The 26514-nt window shown below is 39.9% G+C and overlaps 1 protein-coding gene and 1 non-coding gene across 20 annotated transcripts in view; both read left to right on the top strand.

Annotated features, from left to right (window-relative positions):
- SKAP1 (src kinase associated phosphoprotein 1) overlaps nucleotides 1–26514 on the top strand; it is a 331562-nt gene that overhangs the window by 70376 nt on the left and 234672 nt on the right. For 8 of the 19 annotated variants that reach the window (XM_037993386.2, XM_037993384.2, XM_037993385.2 and 5 more), the window contains one exon: nucleotides 24823–24848. The exons of the other annotated variants lie outside the window; for them this stretch is intronic. In XM_037993386.2, the coding sequence (XP_037849314.1) occupies nucleotides 24823–24848 (26 nt within the window). The remainder of the gene's footprint in view (nucleotides 1–24822; nucleotides 24849–26514) is intronic. 19 annotated transcript variants of the gene reach the window in all.
- On the top strand, nucleotides 5785–6000 carry LOC119622246 (small nucleolar RNA U3). Its single transcript, XR_005238911.1, has one exon. It is a non-coding gene; the product is annotated as a small nucleolar RNA U3 (small nucleolar RNA).

Genomic DNA, 26514 nt, shown 5'->3' with positions numbered 1-26514 from the left:
GTGCCACCACACCCGGCTATTTTTTGTATCTTTAGTAGAGACAGGGTTTCACCATGTTGGCCAGGCTGGTCTCAAACTCCTGACCTCATTATTTGCCCACCTCGGCATCCCAGAGTGCTGGGATTACAGGTGTGAGCCACCGTGCCCAGCCCCATAATATAATGTTATAAAAAATATTTGACTGGTTTGACTTTGCATTTCAGAAACCATGGATTTTGTTCACTCTGGCTTCAGAAAATCATAGGCTTCTTCCATATGGGATATGGTTTTTAAGGATAATTTTCTAGGAATAGTCTTATCATTTCTGGGTAATACTGAACTAGGGGATAATCCTCCAGTTTGTTATTTCTGACATAAGTAACAGGAAGTAGCTAACTTTTGTACTTCTTTAAAACTCCTAAACCAGCAATTATTAAGAGCTAAAATTCAAACATTCTACCTGGGATATCCTGAAATTTTGATTTTTTTTTTAAAAAAAGGAAAGGTAATTTCTGACTTTTTTCATAAATTTGATAAAAGGAAAGCTAATATGAGATTGGTAGTCCAGTAGGAAATGGAACTCAATTTTATAATTTAAAAATCATTTTATGATATTAAAAATGACAGAGGTTAGAAACAAAGCTCTTATTCTTTTATTGAACTAGAATTGAAAGTGGCAGAAAATCATTTTGGCCCTAGTGCAGTAAATGTTATCACCAAAACATGTTCAGGGGATATTAGGACAGTCTCTCAAGCACCAGAGACAAAAGTTTACAAAGCAAGAACTGATTTTTCTGTCCTTATCTTGAAATTATTAAATGTACAGGAGACATGAAGGTGTCTTAGTTCTAAGAGGACTGGAGATGAAGTACGTGTTGAAAGCGATAATATTTCCATTCTGGAGAGGTGAGATGGAGAGAAGAGATGGTGGCATGGATGTCTCAGCAGTGACAGGCACGGTGGAGGGAAGAGAGTGCACAGGGATAGGAGGGTTCGTGAACCAACGCAGAGCTGAGAAATTCAAGGCCAGAGAAAATTATACTCGTGCAGTATTGTGAGCTGATGATGAAAATGGTGAGGAAGCAAGTGATACTATTCTTTAAAAGAATTGTGTGAAGATTATATTTAACAGGGAGATGAAACTGGAGCTGTCAGCAGCTACTTTATTTTGCAAATCTTGTAGGAGAGAAATTTTAATTCCATTTGGGAAAAACCCATCATTTTTGAGTGTGCAGTGTGATTATGCTTCAGAATTTTGTGTAAATGGAGCAGGTTGGTAGGCATATGTTTGCTGATCCTAAAATGATTAAAATTCAGAATAAGTGACTCTTGTGAAATTGAGTTTTCAGGTTCTAGCCAGTGTTCTATGCTGCCATATGGCATAACTAGAATTAATTGCTGTTCTCAGTCTCTTATTCTTCTATTGAATATTTAGATGCCCTGTTTGAAATATTAGTGGTTCCACAGAAGTATTTAATCACATGAGATAGATGTTTGGCATGTTCATGAAAGCAGTGTATGTAGCTAATAGTTGCTTAGAAGAAAAAGCCCCTCATGAGGTTTTCTAGCTTCCCTTCTCTGCTTCTGCCTCCACCCCCTAACTTGTTTTAATTAGAAAAATGGATACTGGATAGGATGGTTAGCAAGGAAAGGAGGAAAGATTATCAGGGCTTTATAGGGGAGACAAGAAAAGATCAGACATGAAATTGCTTTTGCTAGTCTTTAGGTCCTTGGTACTCTTAAGTATCAACATGGAACAGCAACTACAGCATCACCTGGAAACTTGTGAGCAATGCAAACTCTCAGGCTCTGTTGAATGAGACCTACTTAATCATAATCTGCATTTTAATACTATCCTAAGTTTATTTGTACAGTATGAACATTAACATTTGAGAAGCACTGTTTTCACACATCAGATTCATTTTAAATTCAGTTTCTCAGAACTTAGAATACATATTTCTGGAGATCATAAGCTTCTTGAAAGCATGAATGGTCTTACAGTCACAAAAAAAAAAAAAAAAGAAAAAAGAAAAAAAGGATCTAGCATGGTGCTGGCATGTTGCATGAGTTCAATGATGTGAGTAAAATGAATGGTGAAAACCTGTTATAAATGTGTTTTTAGGTCCTAGACTAGACCTGAGAACAGCAAGAGACCCTCTTTATTAGGAAACTTACTATTTAGTAGCCAACCCTACATATTCTTTCCTGGAAATAAGGATGCTTTCTTTTTACTGAGTGTTAGTAGATACAGAGCCAAAGCATCCATCTCTTCAAGTGTCTCCTCTAATAACATATCTCTAATGTTCTAACTGGAACTGTGACAAAAGGTTACAGGGCTACTGACCATGTATTGGAGTTCTATCACAGCGTGGATGCCAGGCATTCCAGCTGTCTTTGAGACCTATCGCCAGCCCTCTACCTTTGGTCAGCAGCATCCCTATTCAGCTTTGTACTTCCTTGTCTCTACCATTTCTCCTCTTTCTTGAAGACCTCTTTTCTAACTCTTTCCTCTGTGTTCCCTAGAATCTATGTCCTGTTATAACCAAACCCCACAATATCCTCCACCTCTTTTCTCTATCCTAAAGGATGATTCTCCGACAGGAACCTGTTTGCTTGCGGCCTTCTTAAATAGAGTTTGCTCATTTTCCCAAAGTGCTGTTGGCATTCTTCAAGCTCCCTGCTGCTACTTCTGGACTTTCACTATTCAATCTTGCTTCAGACCTCTCCCCTTTTAAGGTTTGTCTTTGTGGCTTTACAGTACCCTGTCCTTTTGTCATCTTTTGAGTTCAGAGTACTTCCACACAATATTTGAGGACTGAAGCATTGGCTCATAGTTGTTATCTTCACTCCATTCTTGACATAGAGACTTCCTCTTTCTTAAATTTAGCTTTTCCTTCTTCAGTATGTCTCTCCAATCATTATATAAATATGCTCAAATTTCTCCTAATATTAATAAAAACGTTGTGTCGTACACAGTGATTCCCTCTTTAGCTACTGTCTTTGCATCTATTTTTTTTTTTTTTTTTTTTTTTTTTTTTTGCAGGCAAACTTCTTGAAATAGAAGCCTAGACTAGCTATTTCTGGCTTCCTGGTCTCTAGTCACTTCCCAGTCACTCTTCAGTCCCCTTTAATCTAGCTTCTGCTCCTATTGAGCTACTCTCTCCAATGTACCAATGTCTCCAATTGCCACAGCCAGGTGGTACTGTTAAGTCGTTGTCTTATTTGGTCTTTCTGTAGCATTTGACACTGTTGATCACATCCTTTTTCTCATAAATGTAAAAAACTCTCCATTGATTCTCATGAATTCTCCTGGTTTTCTTCTTCCTTGTGTTTATGCTCTTTTTTAGGCCCTTGAGCTCATTTTTCTACCTTGCCCTCTTTGCTCTTGTTCCTCAGGGTTTTCTCTTTCCTCACCACATTCTCCTTAGGAGGCAGTTACATGCATGTCCATAGTTCCACAGCTTCCCCGGTGCATGGGAGACTCCCAGTTCTATAGCTCAGCTGCAGTTCTCCCTCCAAGGCACCAGACAGCATATTACATACCTCCTTCTGGGTGTCTCAAAGATACCTCAAACTTCACAAAGCTGGGCATACCCTGCTGGATGCCTACTCAGCAGCCACCATCCCTTCTTCCTTGACAACAGAATCGTGATCTATAAGCCATTCTCTTTTGCCAGTGCTTGATCTAGAGTTTACATAAAATATCGTTATGGCCAAATAAATGTAAGAAGACTTCTGATAGATTCTCACAGGATAGTCTTATAGTTGGGAGATAGTAATACACTGAAATGCAGTAGGACATTACTCTGCTCTAAGGTGTTAGAGCAGAAATATGGGAAGAGCCTGGCTGCTTCATGTCATTCTTAGGCCCTGCACAACTCTGGAATCTCCTGTCTTCAGACTTTTTGTTTTGTGGGAAAAATTAACTTCCACTTGCTTAGGCCCTTGTCAGTCAGGTTTTCTGTTACTTGTGGCCAGAAGAATCCTAACTGCTTGAATGTGCAAAACTGAACTCATTGTCTTATATTCTTCTCACCCCTGAAGTCTACCTCTGCTTTCTCTAGGCCAAGTCTCCCAAGGCAAAATCCTGGGAGTCATTCCTGATTGGTCCCCCTTCACTCCCCAAACCATCAACAAGGCCTGTTGATTCTTCATTCTAAATGTCCTCCCCTTTCTCTTCCCTTTGTCACTAGCTAAACTTTAGTCTTCATAAAGTTGTACTCAAGCACTGCAGAATTCTCCTTTCTGGTTCTCTGCCTCAAGTCTCTCCCTGTTCCAGTTTATTCTGCTCCTCCATTCCATGTTGAAAGAGCAAACTTTTAAAAAAGGGTAATTTGTTGTCTGGGTGTGGTGGCTCACGCCTGTAATCGCAGCACTTTGAGAGGCTGAGGCAGGTAGAGCACTTGAGGTCAGGAGTTTGAGACCAGCCTGGCCAACATAGTGAAACCCTGTCTCCACTAAAAAAAATACAAAAAAATTAGCTGGGCATGATGGTGGGTGCCTATAATCCTAGCTATTCGGGAGACTGAGGCAGGAGAATCATTTGAACCCAGGAGGCAGAGGTTGTAGTGAGCTGAGATTGCTCCACTGCACTCCAGCCTGGGCAACAGAGCGAGACTCCATCTCAAAAATAAATAAATAAATAAATAAATAAATAAATAAATAAATAAATATTTTTAAAAAGGGCAGAGATTTAAGAGTTGAAGGATATTCAATTTTCAGGTGGGAAAACAGTTGGCACCCACAGGGAAAGATGTGGGAAGAGGAAATTAGGCTTTAATTGTGCAGCCTGGCCTTGGGTCACTTCTGTGCAAATAAATAACTGTCTTCCAAAGTGTTTTATGCTGTGTTTAAATACATACACATGAAAATGAAATTATTTTTGAGCCTTGTGAAATGCAGCAGTACTTTGAGTTTTATTTTATGATTATTTTTCTAAAATTTTTTTTTAATTAAGGAAGTTGACTCTCAAGGCCTTCATTAGATGAGGTATCACTGACTGGGAACAACTTCCATTTTTCAGATGTTATCCCTTTGAGCTGCGCTGAACTGACACAGGATGAATCCTTCATTAGAAGAGGATTATCTCCACTCTGTGTGACTATTTAGTAAAACATTTGTATTTGTCGGACTACTTTTCCAAAGTGAGGGTGCTTAAGTAAACCATTCACTTCCTCCTTCTCAAAACATCAGTCACCATGATTGATTTTTATGTTGGTAATAAAGAGAAATGGAATCAACTAAAAGCAGGGTGAGGATTATAGACCGGAAGCAGATAATTTACTTAACAAATATGTATTGGCTATTTGTTTATGTCAGGCACGATGCCAGGTGATCAAGATAGTGTCAGATAAGACATATTCTTGTTTTTCAAGCAGTTCTTGGGCCAGTGAGTGACTAGACTCATCTTAGTTCCTCCATGGACCAGCATGGAGCCCACTACCCCCAGATAATCTGCTCTAGAAGGTCTGAAGGTTTGTTTTCAATTTGTTACATGCCTGCAGTTTCACCACTTAGAGATTCATTTGGGTTAAACGTCCTGTTTTAAAATACAAATTCACCTGGAGGGTGAAAATACTTTTGATTGTTCAGTCATGTGCACTAGACCTGTTCAATGGTTTCCTTCCAACTTTTGGTTAAGATGGCTTCACTGAGGACATTCAGTGGTTTTTTGAACCGCTATTACGGGCAATGCACTGTGCTAGGAATACTGAAGGTTGTAGAAGTAACAGAGGATGCGTTTTCTCAGAAAGAATAAGGGCTTTAGAGACTCCTTATCTCTGCAGCTTAAGCATAACAGTCATAAAGACTGTACTTTCAGGGATCATTTCTATAGTTTGTTGCTAGAGAAGTTTCCCTAGACATGTGGAGCACCAGAAACCATGAGGAGGAGATGTAGTGTTCTCTCCAGAGCATGAAGCTGACTCTTGGTGCTGCTTTGCTGCACCTGCCATTTGCCATTGACAATCATTCTTCTCTTCCTCTGGGAGAGTAAGGAGGAGAGGACACAGTCTGAGTGGTTCCCATTTATGTGGGTTTTTTTTATTATTATACTTTAAGTTCTAGGGTACGTGTGCACAATGTGCAGGTTTGTTACATATGTATACATGTACCATGTTGGTGTGCTGCAGCCATTAACTCGTCATTTACATTAGGTATATCTCCTAATGCTATCCCCTCCTTCCTCCCCACATGTGATTTTTTTTTTTTTTTTAGAATAATAGTTACGGCTAGCATTCATCACACACATACCATGTGCCAGACTCAGTTTCAAGGGCTTTCCTTACAACAGGTGTGTGAGGTTGATACTGTTATAATCCCTATCTAGCAAATGAGAAAACTGAGGTTCAGAAAGGTAATCAACTTGCGCAAGGTTACATAGCTATTAGGTTCTAGAATTGGAATTTGAACCCCCTCTTATTGAGGCTCAACCTTGTCATAAAAAGTGAATAATGCCACTTCATTCATTCACTCATAGTCTCTACAAATGTTTATTGAGCATATGCTATGTGCAAAGCATTTTTGTGGTGAACACAACATAGGTCCCAGTCCTTCTATAACTTATTTTTGAGTAGAATAAACCAAATCATTATACAATACACTTACCTTATAGGGTTGTTGTTATGTACATAAAAGTGCCTAACACAAACATGTCACATAGTGGATAGCCAACAAATATTCCCAAGAAATTTATAACCGCATTGGAAAGATAAAAAACACTGCACAAATAACTATAATTCAAGATACATTGTGGCAAGGCTTTAGAAGAGGCCATATTTTATTTTATTTTCCAGTTTTATTGAGGTATAATTGGCATACAAAACACTGCACATACATGGTACTGTAAAAGCCCAGAGAAGGAAGTCCCTTCTCTGGTGGGCTTGAGAAGCCTTCATGGATGAGTTGGCATCAAGACTTGGCCATGGGGTGAATGGGATAGGTTTTTGGTAAGACACATTGCATGCAGAATTACCATGTGCTAAGACACAGAGGTGATAAAGTTTAGGCATTTTTGGGAACCAAAGGGTGATTTTGTTGATTAGGTAATGGGAGGTATGGCAGAAAAGACAAAATGGAACCAACTCTCAGAAATAAGAATTTTGACTGGGTTTGAGAAGGACAGATAGGTAGTTTGGAAGAGTAAAGCGTGAGTCAGGGATAGGTAAGCTGAGGAGGGATGCTTTAGTAGTGGATAACGTTTGGGTCTTTGGCACAAGGGCTGAGGCCACTGGAAGGCAGAAAATGGTTGCAAAGAAAGAGAGGATAAGAATGTCAAAGGTTGCCTATGTTCCCTGTACCCAGAGAAGGAAGACAAATCTCCTTGCCATACTTTATTTATTTTTCAGTATCATTGGGTGTAATTTGTATACAAAGCACTGTAAATAAGGAATGCATATAATTTGGTGCCCTAACCACTTTTCAGAATGTTATGTCAATGGGAAAATATATTCTATGGATATATGCTTCAACTTTTGAAATATGATTGATCTGAAAATTAAAGACTGTATTCACAATTTTTCAGATCTGTTAACAAGATTTAATAGATTTTCAAAGCTGGCCCAGACAACTTTCAACTTTGTTTCATTAGGAAAATGTGTTCCAAGGTCCAAACAACTGGAAATGAACTTTTAGAATACAGTCAATATTTGAATTGAGAGCTGTTTGTCTAGAATTTCCTTAACAGGCAACCACTGGTAAATATCTGTTTCCTTTACTGTATTTTCCAAAATTGCCCCATCATATGATTACCTGGGGATTTTGTTAAAATATATAGACTTCTAGGCCCCTACCCTGGAGATGCTAATTCACTAGGTCTGGGGTGGACCCTGAGAATTTGTTCTTCAATAAGAGGTCCAAGGGATTCTTAAGATCAGGAAAGCGTGTACAAATCTTTATCAGAAGACCCTGTTTTTTGTTTTTTGTTTGTGAGGTAGGTGCCTATTTTGGTTCTTGACTGAATTTTAACAATGAGGGGAAAATCTTACCAGCAGGGCTTAAGACCTGTCAGTAGCTGACAACATTTCAGCCTGATTTAGCTCCCGGGGTGAGGAGATAGGGATATGTTCATATGCTGCTCTGTGCTTCCTTGTGAACTGGCAACATCTCAAGATGTTTCTGATGCTGGAGAATCTCTCAAAGTGGGACAGAACTGAAAGCCCTGGTCCCAAGAGGAGCCAGGTAAAGCCTAGGATTGACTGGTTGATTGTAATCAAACCTCTGGGGACCCCTGACCTGTATTGATATACCAACGGAGCTGGTCACATAGTCATTAGCCTTTAGATCAAAGTCCATTCCATTTTTTTATGACTTGGATAATTGGGTACTTTATGTAAGGGTTTAATTATGACTGCTGTACATACTGTACAAAGTAATAAATGGGTAAGAATGATACTTTAGGCCGGGCACAGTGGCGCATGCCTGTAATCCCAGCACTTTGGGAGGCCAAGGCGGGCAGATCATGAGGTCAGGTGTTTGAGACTAGCCTGGCCAACATGGTGAAACTCTGTCTCTACTAAAAATACAAAAGAATTAGCTGGGTATGGTGGTGTAATCCCAGTAGCTGTAATCCCAGCTACTCAGGAGGCTAAGGCAGGAGAATTGCTTGAACCCAGTAGGCAGAGGTTGCAGTGAGCCGAGATTATGCCACTGCACTCCAGCCTGGGCAACAGAGTAAGACTCTGTCTCAAAAAAAAAAAAAAAAAAAAAAAGAATGATACTTTAGTATAGAATCTTGTACAATTAGGGAAAAAAGTCAACTTGAGGGCAAAAGCAATAATGTGGATCAAGTAAGTTGATATGAATTTAGGAAAAGTGTGAAATAATTTTAAAATGATTTCTGGATTTCTGTATACATCTCAGTTCTTAACTAGAAAAAAGTGTACACATAAGGATAGGCATTTTATGAAAAATGTCAGTAATTCATTGTAGTTCTTAGAGTGGTTACCAGTAGAAGCTGGCTTTCAAAATTCTGTTATTATTTATTGATTCAGATTTTGGTGTAGTGTGAATGAGTGAAATAATGTTATATCTTTGATTAGGATTCTGTTGTTATTTTTCAATTAATCTATGTCGGTAGCTTTAGCATTTGTATTAAATCATTTTCCTCATGAAAGCTTCTAATGAGGAAACAAATTGATTGTATTTATATATTGGATTCTTGCCACCACAATGTGTATTCGGTCATGTCTTTTGAAGTATATTTTTGCTGGTCATTTTGTGGTTTGTCTTTGAAGCCAGGCTTTGGGGGAAAAAATTATTCATTTGGATGAAGGTTTCAATTTAACAAAGCTTTCTTATTTTTGTCTCTCTTCTCTTTCATCCCTTACTTTTATTTTCTTTCTTTTTTCCCCTCTTGCCTTTGTGTGAGTGATTTAGAGGAAAATGAAGGCACCTCAGCCCCATCTTTTCGGAATAAAATCCATACTTCATAGCATTGCCTGGAAGTGCCTTGCCCTCTGTTTGCCTCTCCAAGCTTGTCCCTACCCCTCCCTGAAATGCTGTCTTATACTGAATGAGTCTCATACCGAACTCAGACAGCCCTTGCTGCTTCTTACCTCCATTCACTGATTTAGCAAACATTTATTGAGCACAAGCTCTATGCCACTGCCCCTTGAGGGCTCAGTGACAGAGAGACAAGAAGATGCTAATACAGTATTATAGGTGTTACTGAGAGGCATGCACAGATGTGCTGTGGGGACCCTAACATAGGACACTGAGCTGAGCCTTGAAGGATCATGGAGGGTCCACTAGGAGAAGAAGGAGGCATGAAAGAAAAGGTTTGCTGGCAGAGGGTGCAGCAACAAGTGGGCAGGAGTGTGAGCAGGAGCTGGGGAGGACCTGAGAGCTGAGGTGAGCCATGGAAGGATTTCAAGCAGGAGAATGATGGAACTAGGCTTGCCTTTTAGGTCATTAAGATAATGAAGATGCTAATGACTAACAGCTGAACATTTATTGGTGGTTTACCAGGTTATTTACTTGCATTACCTCTGTTAGTCCTCCCAAGAACCAAACGAGGAAGATGTGGTTATTATTTCTGTTTTAAAGGTGAGGAAACTGAGGCTGCAGAAAAAGTCTCAGCTAGAAGATGGAGGAGCTGGGACTTCAACCCAGACCTGTCTGCAAAGACTTTGCTCTTCATGCTCATTCCAATCCCTTTTCCATCAGCACTGAGGAGAGTAGGTCAGAGGGAGGAGGATGAGGGCAGGTGGACCGTTTGCCATGTGGTTACATGGATGTGGGTGAGGCCTTTTAAGAGCTCACATGAATTCAGTGTCTGCAGAGATGGAGAGGAGATTGATTAAAAGGGTATTAAGGGAGTAGAATCTACAGGTCTTGGTGACTGATGGGATATATATAGTAATAGAAAAAGAAGTAAAGTGATGATTCCCAAGTTTCAGCTGGGTGGATAGTAATATCATCCATTGAAATAGGGAACACAGGGGTAGGAGAGGTTTGGGACCTGTGGGACAAAGGACAGTTCTACTCCTGAAAGAGAAGAGTAATGATATATCCTGCTTTTGAATGTTTTAATGAACTAAGGTATTTAATATATGCAGGCGCTATAGTGAAGTCTTTGGCAATTGGTTTCTTCTCTGGTCAGCCTGAGCTCTATGACCTATCCCTCTAGTCCTCTAGTATTCTCTGACTCTCTTGTCTTTTCATTTCACAAGCCTAGAAAAATCCTAATCTCGGATCATCAGTTCAACTGTCCAACTTCTCTGCTTGTATATCTGGGAAGCTATTCAGTTCTGGAGAAAAATTGCACAATTGGATTGCACCACAGTAAACTTTTTAATTAATTAATTTTTTTTTTTTTTCTTTTTGAGACAGGGTCTTGCTCTGTCACCCTTGCTGGAGTGTAGTGGCACAATCATGGTTCACTGCAGCCTCAACCTCCTGGACTGAAGCAGTCCTCCCACCTCAGCCTCTCAGGTAGTGGGGACCACAGGTGCAAGCCACTACACATGGATAATTTTCTTTTTTATTTTTTGTAGAGATGGGGTCTCACCATGTTGCCCAGACTGGTCTGAAATTCCTGGAATCAAGTGATCTGCCCACCTTGGCCTCCCAAAGTGCTGGAATTATAAGCATGAGCCTCCATCCTGGCTGCACTACAGTAAAGCTTAGTCTTCAACCTCAACCGAATCCTTAGTGATAACTGGTAGTTATTTCACATGCTCCAAATCAGCAACCTTTCTCCTTGATTTTTTTCTTCCCCCAACCCTTGTCAGTCTTTACCTCATCATATTGCTTCTCACTCTTTCCATGACATCACAGTGTACTTCACAAGAGACAAGAGAGGCTCTCAGGATGGAACCTACTCAGTATCCTACCCTGTCCCTTACTCAGCATAACTGCTTTGGGGTGCTGAGCTGGCCCTTTGCCACTTTCTCTTCTTCTGGGCCTAGCCCCTCTGCCTGACCTCCCTCTGCATCTTGGGCCTGGCCTCTCTGTGACCCTCCCCTCCCCTGCCAGGCTTCTCTCTGATCCTGAATCTTCCTTCAGCAACTGTTTTTTGTTTGTTTGTTTGTTTGTTTGTTTGTTTGTTTGTTTGTTTTGAGAAAGAGTCTTGCTCTGTCTCCCAGCTGGAGTCCAGTAGTGCAATCCCGGCTCACTGCAAGCTCTGCCTCTCGGGATCACGCCATTCTCCTGCCTCAGCCTCCTGAGTCGCTGGGACTACAGGCAGCCACCACCACACCCAGCTAATTTTTTGTATTTTTAGTAGAGACGGGGTTTCACTGTGTTAGCCAGGATGGTCTCGATCTCCTGACTTTGTGATCTGCCCGCCTCAGCCTCCCAAAGTGCTGGGATTACAGGCATGAGCCAACATGCCCGGCCTCAGCAACTCTTATCTGCAGGCAGTAAGACACATTCTGGCATTAGTCAGACATGGGTTCTTGTGGTCCCAGTTTTTACCATTTGCATGTTCTGGGCCAATTATATTACTTCTACACAATTTGATTATTTTGGCCAAACTGGCCCACAGTTGGATTTTCTGTGCTCTTAGACCCTCACAAAGTGTCTGGCAAACAGTGGAAATTTATTCATCTCTACTATTGAGAGAACAAATGCAGTATTCATAACTTGAGATACAGAGACTGTGTTGGCATGTTAATACTGAGATATCCACCTAGCCTAGATGATCTCTAATAACTAATCCAGCTTAAAAAATTTTTACATAACATTTGCCTTCAGGTGAATAATATGTCCATGTTCATAAAAAGGAAAATGTCAAAGGCATGATAGCTGAGTTTTTCCGAGGAGGTTTTAAATGTTTTTGTAGAAACCATCTCGTTTTTAAAAGAATAGCAAATTTTAGAACTTGACCCTGATTCTGTACAAGATAAACTGTGGTGGCCCCACAGTATGGACTTTTAAACTGCTATGGTGCAATCAGATAACCTCTCCATGCTTCATTGTTCTCATCTGTAAAGTGAAGACTAGATTAAATGATTTTAAGTGTCCTTCCAACTATAAAATTCCATGAGTATATGGACCACAGTCACTCAGCTATCAGTTATTCAGATATCATATCAGCTATCAGATAATGGTGTCTCAGTGGTCGAAGAGTAGCTGTTAACCTGAAGCAAGCAAAAAAATAAGACAAAATTAGGTTTTTAAGAGTCAACAGTGACAAAAATGACAGAGCAAGGGCCAAAAAGACAACAGTTTAGAATACAGTAATCAGCTGGAGTTCTTTGTATATAACCAGTACCTTGCTTTCTCCAATACACAAGTTTGGAACCAAAAGGCGTCTCTGACTTTCCTCTTGATTCTGTGCTCCCAGCCAGTCTCTAAGTCTGTTATCTAATCTCTTGTCTCTTCTCTTGCTCTCAAGTAGCTTCCTAATCTATCTCCCCACTTTTCTCCCTCCCATCCATGCTACACATCTCTGCTGGATTCAATGTGGACATCATTCTTTATTCTTAAAGACAAGCAAACAAACAGACCTTTCAATGACTCCTTTTTATTTACGGGAAAAAAAAACAACCCTCTAACTCTGACCTGTTATTTAGTGTTTTTATTTTGCCATAATGCATTTGGCTGGCATTTCTCCTTTATTAGTTCATCGAATTATAGTTCATTGCCTATTATATGCAGGAAGTATGGGGATTATGTAGACATACTAGTGAGATTTGCTGGTGAAAAAACAGTCCTCACGCTAGAAAGTAGGGGAAGGAATATTAGAATGTGGGTTTCCAGTGTTGCAATCAGGAAGCTAATCACTCACTGATCAAAAAGAGTTCTTAGGTTTCTTAATGTTTGAATCCAGAGTGGGTGTTTCATTGACCATAGCAATGATTCCATGTAGCAAAAGTGTTATAGGAGACTCTAGTGGTAAATAGTACTTTAATTTATTTTCAAAATTTAATTTCTTTTTTGCTGTCCAGGAATGGACTTTAAAAATTGTGATGGGGGAGCAGGTGATGAGTTATACTGTCAATCTCAGATAATGTTGTTTATTTAATAAAAGTTTGATTGTGACCATTGTATTTAGTAAGTAGGTGAACATTGTATTATCTACCTATATGTGCTTGTACATATAGACTCAAGACCACTGAAATATTACATCCCCTAAAAGAACCCAGGACCTTCTTGTGGTATGTTCTTCTATTACATAATTGAGTTATATGCCTATTGTGTGTTGTTACAATAGTATTTATTTGCCATATTAGATTGTCATCTCATTATATACAAAGAGCTCATATTTTGGACTAGATTATAAGCTCCTTGTAGGTAGGCATTAGGTCTTGTACTTTTGGTGAGATTAAGGAACTGGGACTGGAAGGATCACCAGCTGTCCCACCAAGGACCTTCTTTTTGCTGCCCAATTGTTTCTGAGGCTGGTACCTGGACCCCTGGGTCCCAGGCCTTGGATGCCTCCACTGGGGACTTCCACCAGATGGTGGTCTTTTCCCATTTCTCTTGTGGGGTGTCACTGGCCATGTTACTCTTTGCCACTTGTCCATACCTTCTGCAAGGTAGTAGATGGGACACTTCTAGAAGATAATTTGAAAACAATATGAATCTTTCCAAGTGAGAAAAGAAATTATAGGAAATATTTAGTGTACAGACTCTTAACATTGCTTAGTAAAGCCATTTCCTTGGGCATAAATAAACTTCTACCATGTGGCTCACTATTCAAGGTCAGTTGCAAGGCGTTTTCCTAGCCTTAACAACTTGCATGGAATCCATGCTCAACTAGGTGTCCATCTGAATCCTAAGATTCCATTTTCAATGCCAGGATAACTCTTCAGTGTTAGCCTTTGTAGTCTGTTTGGAGACAGCCATTATCAGAGAACAGAGATGTTCAAGAGAGAGATAGAAGTCTTTGGACACTGAGTATTGCAGACAGCCTATGCATTCAGAAGGCATTGCTATTTTAGTACAAAAAGGAAGTTCAAGCTGAGTGCAGTGGCTCATACCTGTAATCTCAGCACTTTGGGAGGCAAAGGCAGGCAGATTGCTTGAGTCCAGGAGTTCAAGACCAGTCTGGACAACATGGTGAAACCCTGTCTCTACAAAAAATACAAAAATTAGCCAGGCATGGTGGAGCATGCCTGTAGTCCCAGATGCTCGAGAGGCCAAGGTGGAATGATGGCTTGACCCTGGGAGGCAGAGGTTGCAGTGAGCTGAGATTGTGCCACTGTGCTCCAATGTGGGCAGCAGAGCAAGACCCTGTCTCAAAAACAACAAAAAAGAAGAAGTTCAAATTTGGATGTCCTTAAGTCATTAAGAAGAGATTTGATTTTGTTCAGCAGGGGTTTACCAAGGCAGAGAGTATATGATGTATTTTAAATTTCCATAAGTCACAGGTAAAATAATACTTTTAATACTTCAGTTGCAAAAAAAAAAATTCATCTAGATGTTCTAGATTTATAACATCACAGATGATGGCCTTTCTGGATAGCTAGTTTTATAATGCCATTACAACTCTATTCATCTAATTCAGTGGGTCGTATCATTTTTGGTGGGTGCAGGGCGGAGGTGAGTTATTGACACTAATGAAGTCTATGGACTCTTCTCCAATAGAAAAGAAAACAAGTATTACATTTCACCCACAATTTTAGGGAGTTTAGGAAATCCCCTGAAGCCCAAACTATGGACTCCAGGTTAAAGACCTCTGTCTAACCACTCCCTAATACTCATATTAGAGTTGATTCACGCCTATAGGCTATCTAACAAAGCAATTGTATCTTCTCTTAAGTACTAGATTTATTTTTTATTTTATAGCCAATAGGAAAGCAGTTAATATGGAATTTAAGAGCTTGGACTCTGGAACCAAGTAGACCTGTGATATGGTTTGGCTCTGTGTCCCCATCCAAATCTCATCTTGAATTATAACCCCCACATGTCGAGGGAGGGACCTGGTGGGAGGTGATTGGATCATGGGAGCAGATTTCTCCCTTGCTGCTCTCATAATAGTGAGTGAGTTCTCACAAACTCTGGTTGTTTGATTAAGTGTCTAGCGCTTCCGCATTCTCTCACACTCTCTCCTTCCACCTTGTGAAGAAGGTGCTTGCTTCCCTGCCACCTTCCACCATGGTTGTAAGTTTCCTGAAGCCTCCGCAGCCATGTGGAACTGTGAGTCAATTAAACCTCTTTTATTTATAAATTACCCGGTCTCAGGTAGTATCTTTATAGCAGTGTGAAAATGGACTAATACAACCTGGATACAAATCTTGGTTCTGCCACTTAGTAGCTATGTGATCTTGGCCAAGTTGTTTGACCTTCCTGAGTTTGAGTTTCCTCATCTGTAACATGGGGTAATAATAGTAGTCCTGGGCTGGGCATAGTGGCTCATGCCGTAATCCCAGTGCTTTGGGAGGTCAAAGCAGGAGGATCACTTAAGGCCAGAAGTTTGAGACCAGCCTGGGCAACATAGTGAGAATTTGTATCTACTAAAGTAAAAAATAAGAGAAATTAGCCAGGTGTGGTGGTGCACACCTATAGTCCCAGCTACTTGGGAGGCTGAGGCAGGAAGATTGCTTGAGCCCGGGAGTTCAAGTTTATAATAAGCTATGATTGCAGCACTGCATTCCAGCCTGGATGACAGAATGCAAACTTGTCTTAAAAATAAAAAAAAAGTACTGACTTCCTAGGGTTGTTATGAATATTAAATAAAATAATACATGTGCCAGGCGTGGTGGCTCATCCCTGTAATCCTAGCACTTTGGGAAGCCAAGGTGGGCAGATCACCTGAGGTCAGGAGTTCGAGACCAGCCTGACCAACAGAGAGAAACCTCTCTCTACTAAAAATACAAAATTAGCTGGGCGTGGTGGTGCATGCCTATAATCCCAGCTACTCAGGAGGCTGAGGCAGGAGAATCCCTTGAACCTGGGAGGTGGGGTTGCGGTGAGCCAAGACTGCACCATTACACTCTAGCCTGGGTAACAAGAGCAAAACTCTGTCTCAAAAATAAATAAATAAATAAATAAAATAATACATGTAAAACATATACCTAGCACAGGGCTGGATGTGGTGGCTCAAGCATGTAATCCCAGCACTTTGGGGAGGCTGAAGTGGGTAAATCACTTGAGGCCAGGTGTCCAAGACCAACCTTGCCAACATGGGAAAACCCCATCTCTACTAAAAAGAAAAAAATTAACTGGGTGTGGTGGCGCACGCTTGTAATCCCAGCTACTCAGGAGGCTGAGGCACGAGAATTGCGTGAACCCAGGAGACAGAGGTTGCAGTGAGCCGAGATTGTGCCACTGCACTCCAGCCTGGGTGACAGAGTGAGACTCTGTCTCAAAAATATATATACGATGTATATGTATATGTGTATATCTAGCACAATGCCTAACATATAAATGCTAATAAATGTTAATCATTTTATTATAGTTGGGAAATAGAATAATTTTTCCTTTCTTTTTTTTTTTTTTTTTTGAGACAGGGTCTTGCTGTTTCACCCAGGCTGGAGTTGCGGTGGTGCAATCATGGCTCACTGCTGCCTCAACCTCATAGGCTCAAGGGATTCTCCCGTTTCAGCCTCCCAAGTAGCTGGGACTACAGGCATGCCCCACCACGCCTGGCTTTTTTTTTTTTTTTTTTTAGAGACAGGGTTTTGCCATGTTACCCATGGCTGGTCTCGAGATCCTGGGTCCAAGCAACCTACCTGCCTTGGCCTCCCAGAGTGCTGGGATTACAGGCATGAGCCACCTCACCTGACCAGTATTTCTAATAATATGAGAACAGCTACAGTTGTTTGACCTGTTTCATCAGGATCTATCTAATTAGCTGACTGAGGGGGATAAAGCTCTGAGTACTTTGATCTCAGTAACCATGTTCATTGGTTAGCTCCATGGCCAAGAATCTGATATTCTCTCCCTTGCAATCTGTTGATTTAGATTCAGTAGCCCTATTTTCAGCAGAAACCTGATAATGTTTTCTGTGAATTGTTTGTTTATTTTTTACTATTTCAACTTTTATTTTAGACTTGGGGTACATGTGCAGGTTTGTTTCAGGGTATATAGTGTGATGCTGAAGCTTGGGATACAAATGATCCCATCACTCAAATAGTGAGCATAGTACCCAATAGTTTTTCAACTCCTACCCCTCTTTCTGTTTCCCCACCTCTTTTAGTCCCTAGTGTCTATTGCTCATACCTTTATGTTCATAAGTACCTAATGTTTAGCTCCCACTTTTAAGTGAGAACATGCAGTATTTGGTTTTCTGTTTCTGCATTAATTTGTTTAGGATAGTGGCCTCCAGCTGCATCCATGTTGCTGAAAAGGACATGATTTCATTCTTTATTATGGCTGCATCATAGTCCATGGTGTATATATACTACATTTTAAAAAATCTAATCCACTGTTGATAGACACATAGATTGATTCCATGTCTTTGCTATTGTGAATAGTGCTGTGGTGAACCTACAAGTGCATATGTCTTTTCGGTAGAAGGATTTATTTTCTTTTGGATATATACCCAGTAATGGGATTGCTAGGTTGAATGGTTGTTTTGTTTTAAGTTCTTTGACAAATCTCCAAACTGCTTTCCACAGCAGCTAAACTAATTTACATTCCCACTAACAGTGTATAAGTGTTCCTTTTTTCTCCACAGCCTCACCAGCACCTGTTGTTTCTTGACTTTTTAATAATAACCATTCTGGCTAGGTGTGGTGGCTCACACTTGTAATCCCGGCACTTTGGGTGGCTGAGGTGAGCTTAAGCTCAGGAGTTTGAGACCAGCCTGGGCAACATTGAGAAACCTTGTCTCTACAAAAAATACAATAATTAGCCAGGTGTGGTGGCATGTGCTGCTCCCAGCTACTGGGAGGCTGAGGTGGGGAGGATCGCCTGAGCCCAGGAGGTTGAGGCTGCAGTAAGCCATGATCACACCACAGCACTCCAGCATAGACGACAGGGCGAGACCCTGTTTCAAAAAAATATAATAATAATGATAGCCATTCTGATTGGTGTGAGATGGTTTTGATTTGCATTTCTCTGATGATTAGTAATGTTGAGCATTTAAAAATATTCGTTGGCCACTTGTGTGTCTTCTCTTGAGAAGTGTCTGTTCATGTCTTTTGCAAACTTTTTGATGGCATTGTTTTTTGCTTGTCCGATTAAGTTCTTTATAGACTCTGTGAATTTGGGGTGGCAACCTAGAACTGTGTGTTCACAGCATGAAAGATACTGAAATATATTTGTAGATGAACCATATCTATTATAGTCATCATTTCAACCATAGTACCTGGGCAAAGGACTTGTCATAGAAAACATCCAATAAATATTGAATTGGTTGGCTGAGTCACTGAATTCTTTTAGAATAGTAAAATATCTTTAGAGAAAGACTCAGTTAATTTTGATGATTGTTTTAATTGTTAGATTATGTTTTCAAGACTTTCCTCCTTAGTTTCTTATTAAAGGTCCTGTTCTGAAACTGGTTGTTGGTGATAGAAACTTGTCCATTCCACTTAAAAGCTGTGTAATGATGAGTAAGTTATTTAATCCTTGATGCCTCAGTTTTCTCATTTAGAAAATGGGCATAATAATAGGGTTAGAGTGTGGAGGAAATGGGTTAATGTAAGAAAAGTGCTTAGAGCAACATCCAACAAAATGTTCAATAAATCTTAGCATTGTTATTAGCGCTACTATTATTACTACTACAGTGACTGCTGCTTATCAAGATTCCCTCAATACTGTGGGTTCAATTTATTTGTACCTTTCCCCAAGCTAAAATTCATTTTTTATTTTTTACTTTTTTTTTTTTTTTTTTTTCCGAGACATGGTCTCACTCTGTTGCCCAGGCTGGAGTGCAGTGGTGCAATCATGGGTCCCTGTAGCCTCAACCTCCCAGGCTCATGCAATCCTCCCATCTCAGCCTCCTCAGCAACTGGGACTACAGGTGCACATCACCACACCCAGCTAATCTTTGTACTTTTTGTAGAGACAGGGTTTTGCCATGTTGTCTAGGCTGGACTCAAACTCCTGGGCTCAAGCAATATACCCACCTTGACCTCTCAGATTGCTTGGATTATAGGTGTGAGCCACTGCATCTGACCTAAAGTTCAGTTAAAACATCTTTATTTTATTTATTTATATTTATTTATTTATTTTGAGACAGAGTTTCTCTCTTGCCAAGGCTGGAGTGCATGGCTCAATCTCGGTTCACTGCAACCTCTGCCTCCTGAGTTCAAGTGATCCTTCTGCCTCAGACTCCTAAGTAGTTGAGATTACAGGCATGTGCCACCACGCCCAGCTAATTTTTTTGTGTTTTTAGTAGAGACAGGATTTCATCATGTTGGTCAGGCTAATATGGAACTTCTGACCTCCCAAAGTATTGGGATTACAGGCACAAGTCACCGTGCCCAGCCAAAACATCTTTAATTTGAAAACATAAATAGCATACTCTACAATGTAATACTAAAATTTTGATACTCTGTTCTGTAGCATAGAGAAAATATTGTGAAATTTTATTCTTCCATTTTCACTATTGGAGGCACAAATGAAGATGGGTTTATTTTTACTGAATGTGAAAATGATCATCATCAATATAGTTGCAACATTCTCTCTCTGCTCATTCTGTACTCATCATTTTTCAGTTCCAAATGTCATTTGCATGGTCCTGATGACATTGAGTATGGATATTGCAGAGGAGTGATAGCTTCCCTTTCCTATTGAAGCTGAAGCTTCAAAGAGAAGATTAAAGAAGTGTTTGTTATCTATCTGCACAGGCCTGATATGAAATTCTCAGAGGCTTTTAGGATAAACACAACTCTGTATGTGTGCATTTATGTACTTTTTCTTCTGTATACTTCTATTGTGGTCTTTGTATTTTGGTTTAAAATTTCTAATTTCAGACTTGTTGGATTCTCTGGCTAAAGGAGAATTGTTTTCAGAAAAACAGTATGAATTGGAAGATGTTGGCAGGATATTACTAAATCCCTCCTGAAGAGTATAGAATTCTCTATTGTGGAATTATATTTCTAGAGAACATGAAGAAGGCCACCCATGGAGTATCTTTAACAAGACAAGACCAAGATCTTAAAGGTGTCCAGCAGAGACTAATCTGTTGTGCCCTCCAGTGAGGGATGCAATTGCTCACCTTTTGGGATTTCCTTTTAGGAGTGTTCTTTGTGAGCTTTGGAATAGAGGTGTGGCTTTTTTAAAAAACAAACTCCCTGTAGGGTTAATCCATAAATAATATTTAGAGAAAGAATAGAGGGAGAAAAGTTAGGATAGCAAGATACCTTCTGAAAAAGAAGGGAACTAACATTCCACTTCATACTGTTCCACATCAAGTTCTACATATAATTTTTATTGTCAGAATTTTCTTTTTTTTTCTTTCTTTTTTTTTTTTTTTTTTTTTGACAGGATCTCGTTCTGTTACCCAAGGTGGAGTCCAGTGGCATGATCACAGCCAACTACAACCTCAACCTCCCAGGTTCAAGCGATCCTCCGACCTCAGCCTCCCCAGTAGCTAGGACTAGCATGTGCCACCACGCCCAGCTAATTTTTGTACCTTTTGTAGAGATGGGATTTCTCCATGTTTCTCAAGCTCATCTTGAACTCCTGGGCTCGAGCAATCCTCCTGTCTTGGCCTCCCAAAGTGCTGGGATTACAGGTGTGAGCCACCACACCCAACCTCAGATTTTTTTAAATTGACAAATGCAGTGGAATATATTTAAAATGCACAGTATGATTATATATATATACACACACACACAGTGAAATGATTACCTTAGTCATATTAATTAATACATTCATCACCTTACATGGCTTACATGGTTACCTTTTTTTTTGGTGAAAATGCTTAAAATCTATTCTCTTACCAAATTTCAAGTATGTAACACAGTATTATTAACTATAGTCACCATGCTGTACATTAGATCCTTAGAACTTATTCATCTTATGATCGAAAGTTTGACAGAAATATTTAATTACAGTATTACCAGGAATAAAGCAGGTTCTGCTATTTAACATCAACTAGATGAACCTACTACTTTATTTGATACTGTTGAGTTCTTAGATATAACTACTATTGGCAGAAGCAATACTCTTAGTATATATGACTTATAAGATCATATTTCTTCTCGACTAACAAGAGAAACCAGGAAGCCAGGGCACTGTAAAGTAGGTAGAGAAAAGGACTGAAAATGTGTATTAGTTGGAGTGGGCATCATGGGACAGGGAGGCAGAGAAGAGGCTGAGATCATCAATAACATACTATGCCTATTTAACAATTTACCTAGAGCACCTTTAACTGGCACTGCATGCCTAGTGTTTTTTCTGGGCCAATAAATGAGAACAACATTGGTTAGCACAGTTCCTGCTGTTGCCATCATCAATATTTTGGAAAGAAGAGAGAGAGAGTGTATGTACATACACATGTGCACATATATGTATGCACATACTCGAACCCTAATTTCTATTTATATTAAATTAGAAGTTGGGTAATGATAGGAATTGGGGGTTAGGGAAGTGCCTCAAGAGAAGAAGGAAAGTAGCAAGAGCAGATAGAAAATTGCTCAGCCATTTGATGATTTGCTTGATTAGCTATGTTTTACAGAAAGGAGTTTTATGGAAAACTCTTCATGGTGGCCAGGTACGGTGGAAAGCTGCACTGTCTGCTAGGTGGAGATTAACCCATCATACTATTATTCACAATGTATTTAAGTTTCATCCAGTTTCAGCTTACATATGCCCCTGCATTGATATGGATGCTCCTTCTTCCCAGCTTTTGAAGCTTTCCACTTCCCACCCCGTCCTCTGCCCCTTCCTCTCCCCTTTGCTACTGCAGATGTCAAAGCTGTCCTGGAATTTCCTCACCCTCTAACCTAAGTATCTTACATTTTTCTTCACCTGATTGCCAGCGCAGAACTGTTCTGGAAAAGGAAAGGAACAAGGAAGGACAAATTGTCATGTTTCTTCTCCACTTTCTTATGTCAGATAATGTTCCCCAAATTCAACTGTGAATTATGGCAACATACTTACTCTCCACTGACCTCTTCTGTCTTCATTTTCTGAAAATTTATCACACAGTAAAGAAATAACCAATATACTCACTGGGCTGATACTCTGCCCTGAAGAAGCCAAGCCTAATTTTAGTAATGTATGTACTAGAAGACACACCATTATCACCTATCTCCTTTTCTGCATCTTTTTTTGTGGTTTGTGGACCTTTTAAACTGCAGATTCCAACCTACCTTATTTTTTTGTTGTTGTTCTGTTTTGTTTTGTTTTTGGCTTTTAGCAGGGTGAAGCCATGATTTTTAGTTTCTACCTCTAGTGATAAGTGGAAAAGAGGGATGAGGAAGGGGCTTTACTGACCCATCAGAAACAGAAACTAAGAAACCATGACTGTATTCTCTCTCTTGGGCACCACTGCAAAAGAATTCTATAAAAAACTGTGGACTCCCTCCCTAGGTTAAAAAAAAAAAAAAAAAAAAAAAAGCTCCGACGCACATATACACTCCTGAGAGGTCAAAATGAGGATAGAAAAGCATCCCTTATATTTGGTGGCATGAAGGTTATTGTGTCTGTAGCAACAGTTAATGTGCAATGGCTCTGAGCCTGACTGGAGGATGTTGAGTAAGTGGTCAGTGAGGGACTAAAATGAGCCAAGTGTAGACAGTGCTTTTGAAAATGTCACTGTGACATGAAGGGAAACAGGACAGCAGGTGGAGGGATGTGAAGGGGTGAGGGAGGATTTGCTTTATTTTTATATGAGCATAAACGCTGATGGAAAGGGCCAAACTGGAGGAAGAGGTTGAATACAGACAAGAGAAAAATCAATAAAGAATAACGTAAAGTTCCTGTGAAGGTAGGAGGAAATGGGATCCAAAATACAGTAGACTTTCTTGGGTAATCATCATATATAACATTGTTTTTGTGGGGAAAGAAATGCAATTTAGTTTCCAAATAAGAGACTTACAAATGATCCTTTCCACCATTGCTATTTTGTTAGTTTAAGACTTCAAGAGTTACTGGATGCAGTGGCTCATTCTTGTAATCCCAACACTTTGGGATGCCAAAGTGGGAGGATTGCTTAAGCCCCAGCCTGGGCAACAAAGTGAGACCCCATTGCTACCAAAAAAAAAAAAAAAAGACAGAAAACAGTAATTGCTTTTCACTCTCTCATTGCAACGTCATTGAGAACTAGTAGTAATGTGTGTAAGCATCTAGATGTGGTGGCACGTGCCTGTGGCCCCAGCTACATGGGAGGCTGAGGCAGGAGGATCTCTTGAGCCCAGCAGGTCAAGGCTGCAGTGAGTGATGTTCATGCCACTGCATTCCAGCTTGGGTGATAGAGCAAGACCCAGTCTCAGGAAAAAAAAAAAAAAAAAGACTTCAAGGGTTGTCAGTTTTGCCAATTATTTCCTAAAATAATAGAGGAGATAGGATGGTACAATGAACTACAAGAGCCCCATTCTTGGCTCAGACACTAAAATGTTAGACAACCTTAAGTCAATTGCGCCAAAATGTTAGACAACCTTAAGTTAATTGTTCATGTTTCACTTGTTGTTTGTTTTATTTTGTTTTTTGAGACGGAGTCTCGCTCTGTCACCTAGGCTGGAGTGCAATGGTACGATTTTGGCTCACTGCAACCTCCGCCTCCTGGGTTCAAGGGATTCTCCTGCCTCAGGCTCCTGAGTAGCTGCGATTACAGGCGCCTGCCACCATGCCCAGCTAATTTGTGTATTTTTAGTAGAGATAGAGTGTCACCATGTTGGTCAGGCTGGTCTCGAACTTCTGACCTCGTGATCCGCCTGCTTTGGCCTCCCAAAGTGCCACCGCATCAGCCACTGCACCCGGCCCATGTTTCACTTGTAAAATTAAGAATTTAGGATTAAAAGGCAAAGTCCAGGAGTTCGAGGCTGCAGTGAGCTATGATTGTGTCACTGTACTCCAGCCTGGGTAACAGAGAAAAAAAATTAGGCTTACGAGGCATTTGAGGATGTGTTGGTGTTGGTGGTGGGGTTTGACTGTTGTAACAACTGGGAGTGCCTCTGGTATTTGTTACCTAGGACCAGTGATGGTAATGGTCCTGTAATACACGGGCCAGATTGTCACAGCAAAGAACCATCCTGCTGAAAGCCTGTAGAGCTCTTGATGAGAAACCCCAGGCCACCGCTAGGTTCCCTTTTAGGATCTTTCCAGCTCTAAAGTCAAAATTATCTGAGGAATTTCAGTGAATTAAATGCATCTTTTAAGCCATTGAGACTCTTTCAAATGACAGGGACAACCTTTTGTTTTCCTCAAAATTAGTAGTGACTTTGACTGGTTATAGACTTTAGCAAGCTTCCTGGACCAGGTGCTATACTATGGTAGGCCAACCAAAATTGAGAAATACAAGTTTGACTTACTCCCTTATTTTTTCCCCTTGTATTTCAGGTACTATTGGGATTTTCAGCCCCAAGGTGAGTCCTCTTTGACCACGTATGGTTTTATGCTAAAAATGTGTAAATGGGATTGTTTATTTCTGTCTCTTCTCTACAAACTTCTCCACAGAGTGGCATTAGCCATTTCCAAGGAAAGTTAGTGGAGTGTTTAATTAACCTTCACCCTGCTGCGCCCCCCTGCCCTGCTTTTTAGCAACAAAAGGCTCTATGCTTCTTCCTTCTGAGCGGATTGTTGCAAGATTATTTTATAAAACCAAGGCTATAATATGCTTTAATTCCTTGAGCTTTGTTAGGTGCCAACAGGATCCAGTAGCATTCAAATAAAATGGTAGCCGAGTCCATAATAAAAACCTTGGGAGGGTTCCAACTCAGCTAATCCTTCATTTGCTCCAGAAATAAATTCCAGTATGTTACCTCCTCGATCACAGTGCCCTTCCACACAACCTGCCTGTCTGGCAGCAGAGAAATGTCAGAAATGGAGCAGTGTTGAAATTCCCACTAGAACAGTGTTATCACATTTTAATATGAGCCTCGCTGCAGCCTCAGTGCTTCTAATTGCTTTCAAACCTTTGTTTTCCTGCTTTTGCTTGATGAACCCAGCATCTGGCATGATTCTAAAAAGTACTACAGACAGCTGTGTGCAAAATTAAAAAAAAAAAAAAAAAAGGCCAGGATGAAAACACATTTTTAAAAGGTTCAGAATTGAAATATTTTTTTCTGAATTCAAACAGTTTGAGGGGATATCTTTTAAAGTATTTGCCTTCCTTCCTTTTAGTACTTGGTTGAGAATGTTGGAAATGTCAACCTGAATATTATCTTAATTTATTGTAAATGGAGGGGCTTTATTTTCTCAGATAATCAGAGTTTTAGATCAAACTTACAAATAGCTTTATGAACTATTTTGCTCTATAACTTTCTTAACCAATTGTAAACTTTTTAAGTACTTTTTATTCTCTTAATGTTGTCACTGTATCCAACCTCAGTGAATAGTAATACCTTAAATAAATTAAAATTGTGAGTGGTTATAATAGTTTTATTAAAATTTTTATTTTTCTGGCTCATACTTTTAGTGTATTTCAAGTTTTTATAAAACTTTCTTTTAAAGCCATCTTTAAGAAATAAAAATCATATATTTTCAAAGTTTCTTGACTCTTGTAAGTTAAAGTGGGAGCACTTACACTATTTTACATAATGTGATGTGCTGTTACTATATATCTCACTGTCCTAAAGCATTGATAGCTGAAAACATAGATTGAGCAGTGGATAATTTTATGTAATAGTGTAGTGGTTTGCTTTGCAAAATGTGAATTGCACTATTCAGGGGATGGCCCTATAGTTCAGGGTTTAACAGATGTTAACCAAAATCCACAGGGGGAAGAATATGATTGTAAACTGGCAGAAATGAATGAAACTGTGAGGGTAGAATTAATTACCTAAAGGAGAAATAAAGAATTAGTGTCAGAGATGTGGTATGGGAATAGGTTGAGAAGAGAAAATAATTTTGGAGCTTAACACAAGAGACTATATGGGACTAAAAAAGACAAAGGGAACATCTTACCAGATTCTTGACATGGTGGCATTGCAGTCATCTTTCAACATAAAGCAGCTTCTACCCATCCTTTCTCTCTTGGAGAGAGGACAGAGGTTGCGCAGCCAAGGAGACAAGTGAAAATTTATTTAGAAC

The sequence above is a fragment of the Chlorocebus sabaeus genome, chromosome 16, assembly GCF_047675955.1.
Source record: "Chlorocebus sabaeus isolate Y175 chromosome 16, mChlSab1.0.hap1, whole genome shotgun sequence".
Lineage (NCBI taxonomy): Eukaryota > Metazoa > Chordata > Mammalia > Primates > Cercopithecidae > Chlorocebus > Chlorocebus sabaeus.
Note: the sequence above shows the minus strand (reverse complement) of the source record. Positions and strands in the feature narration are given on the sequence as shown.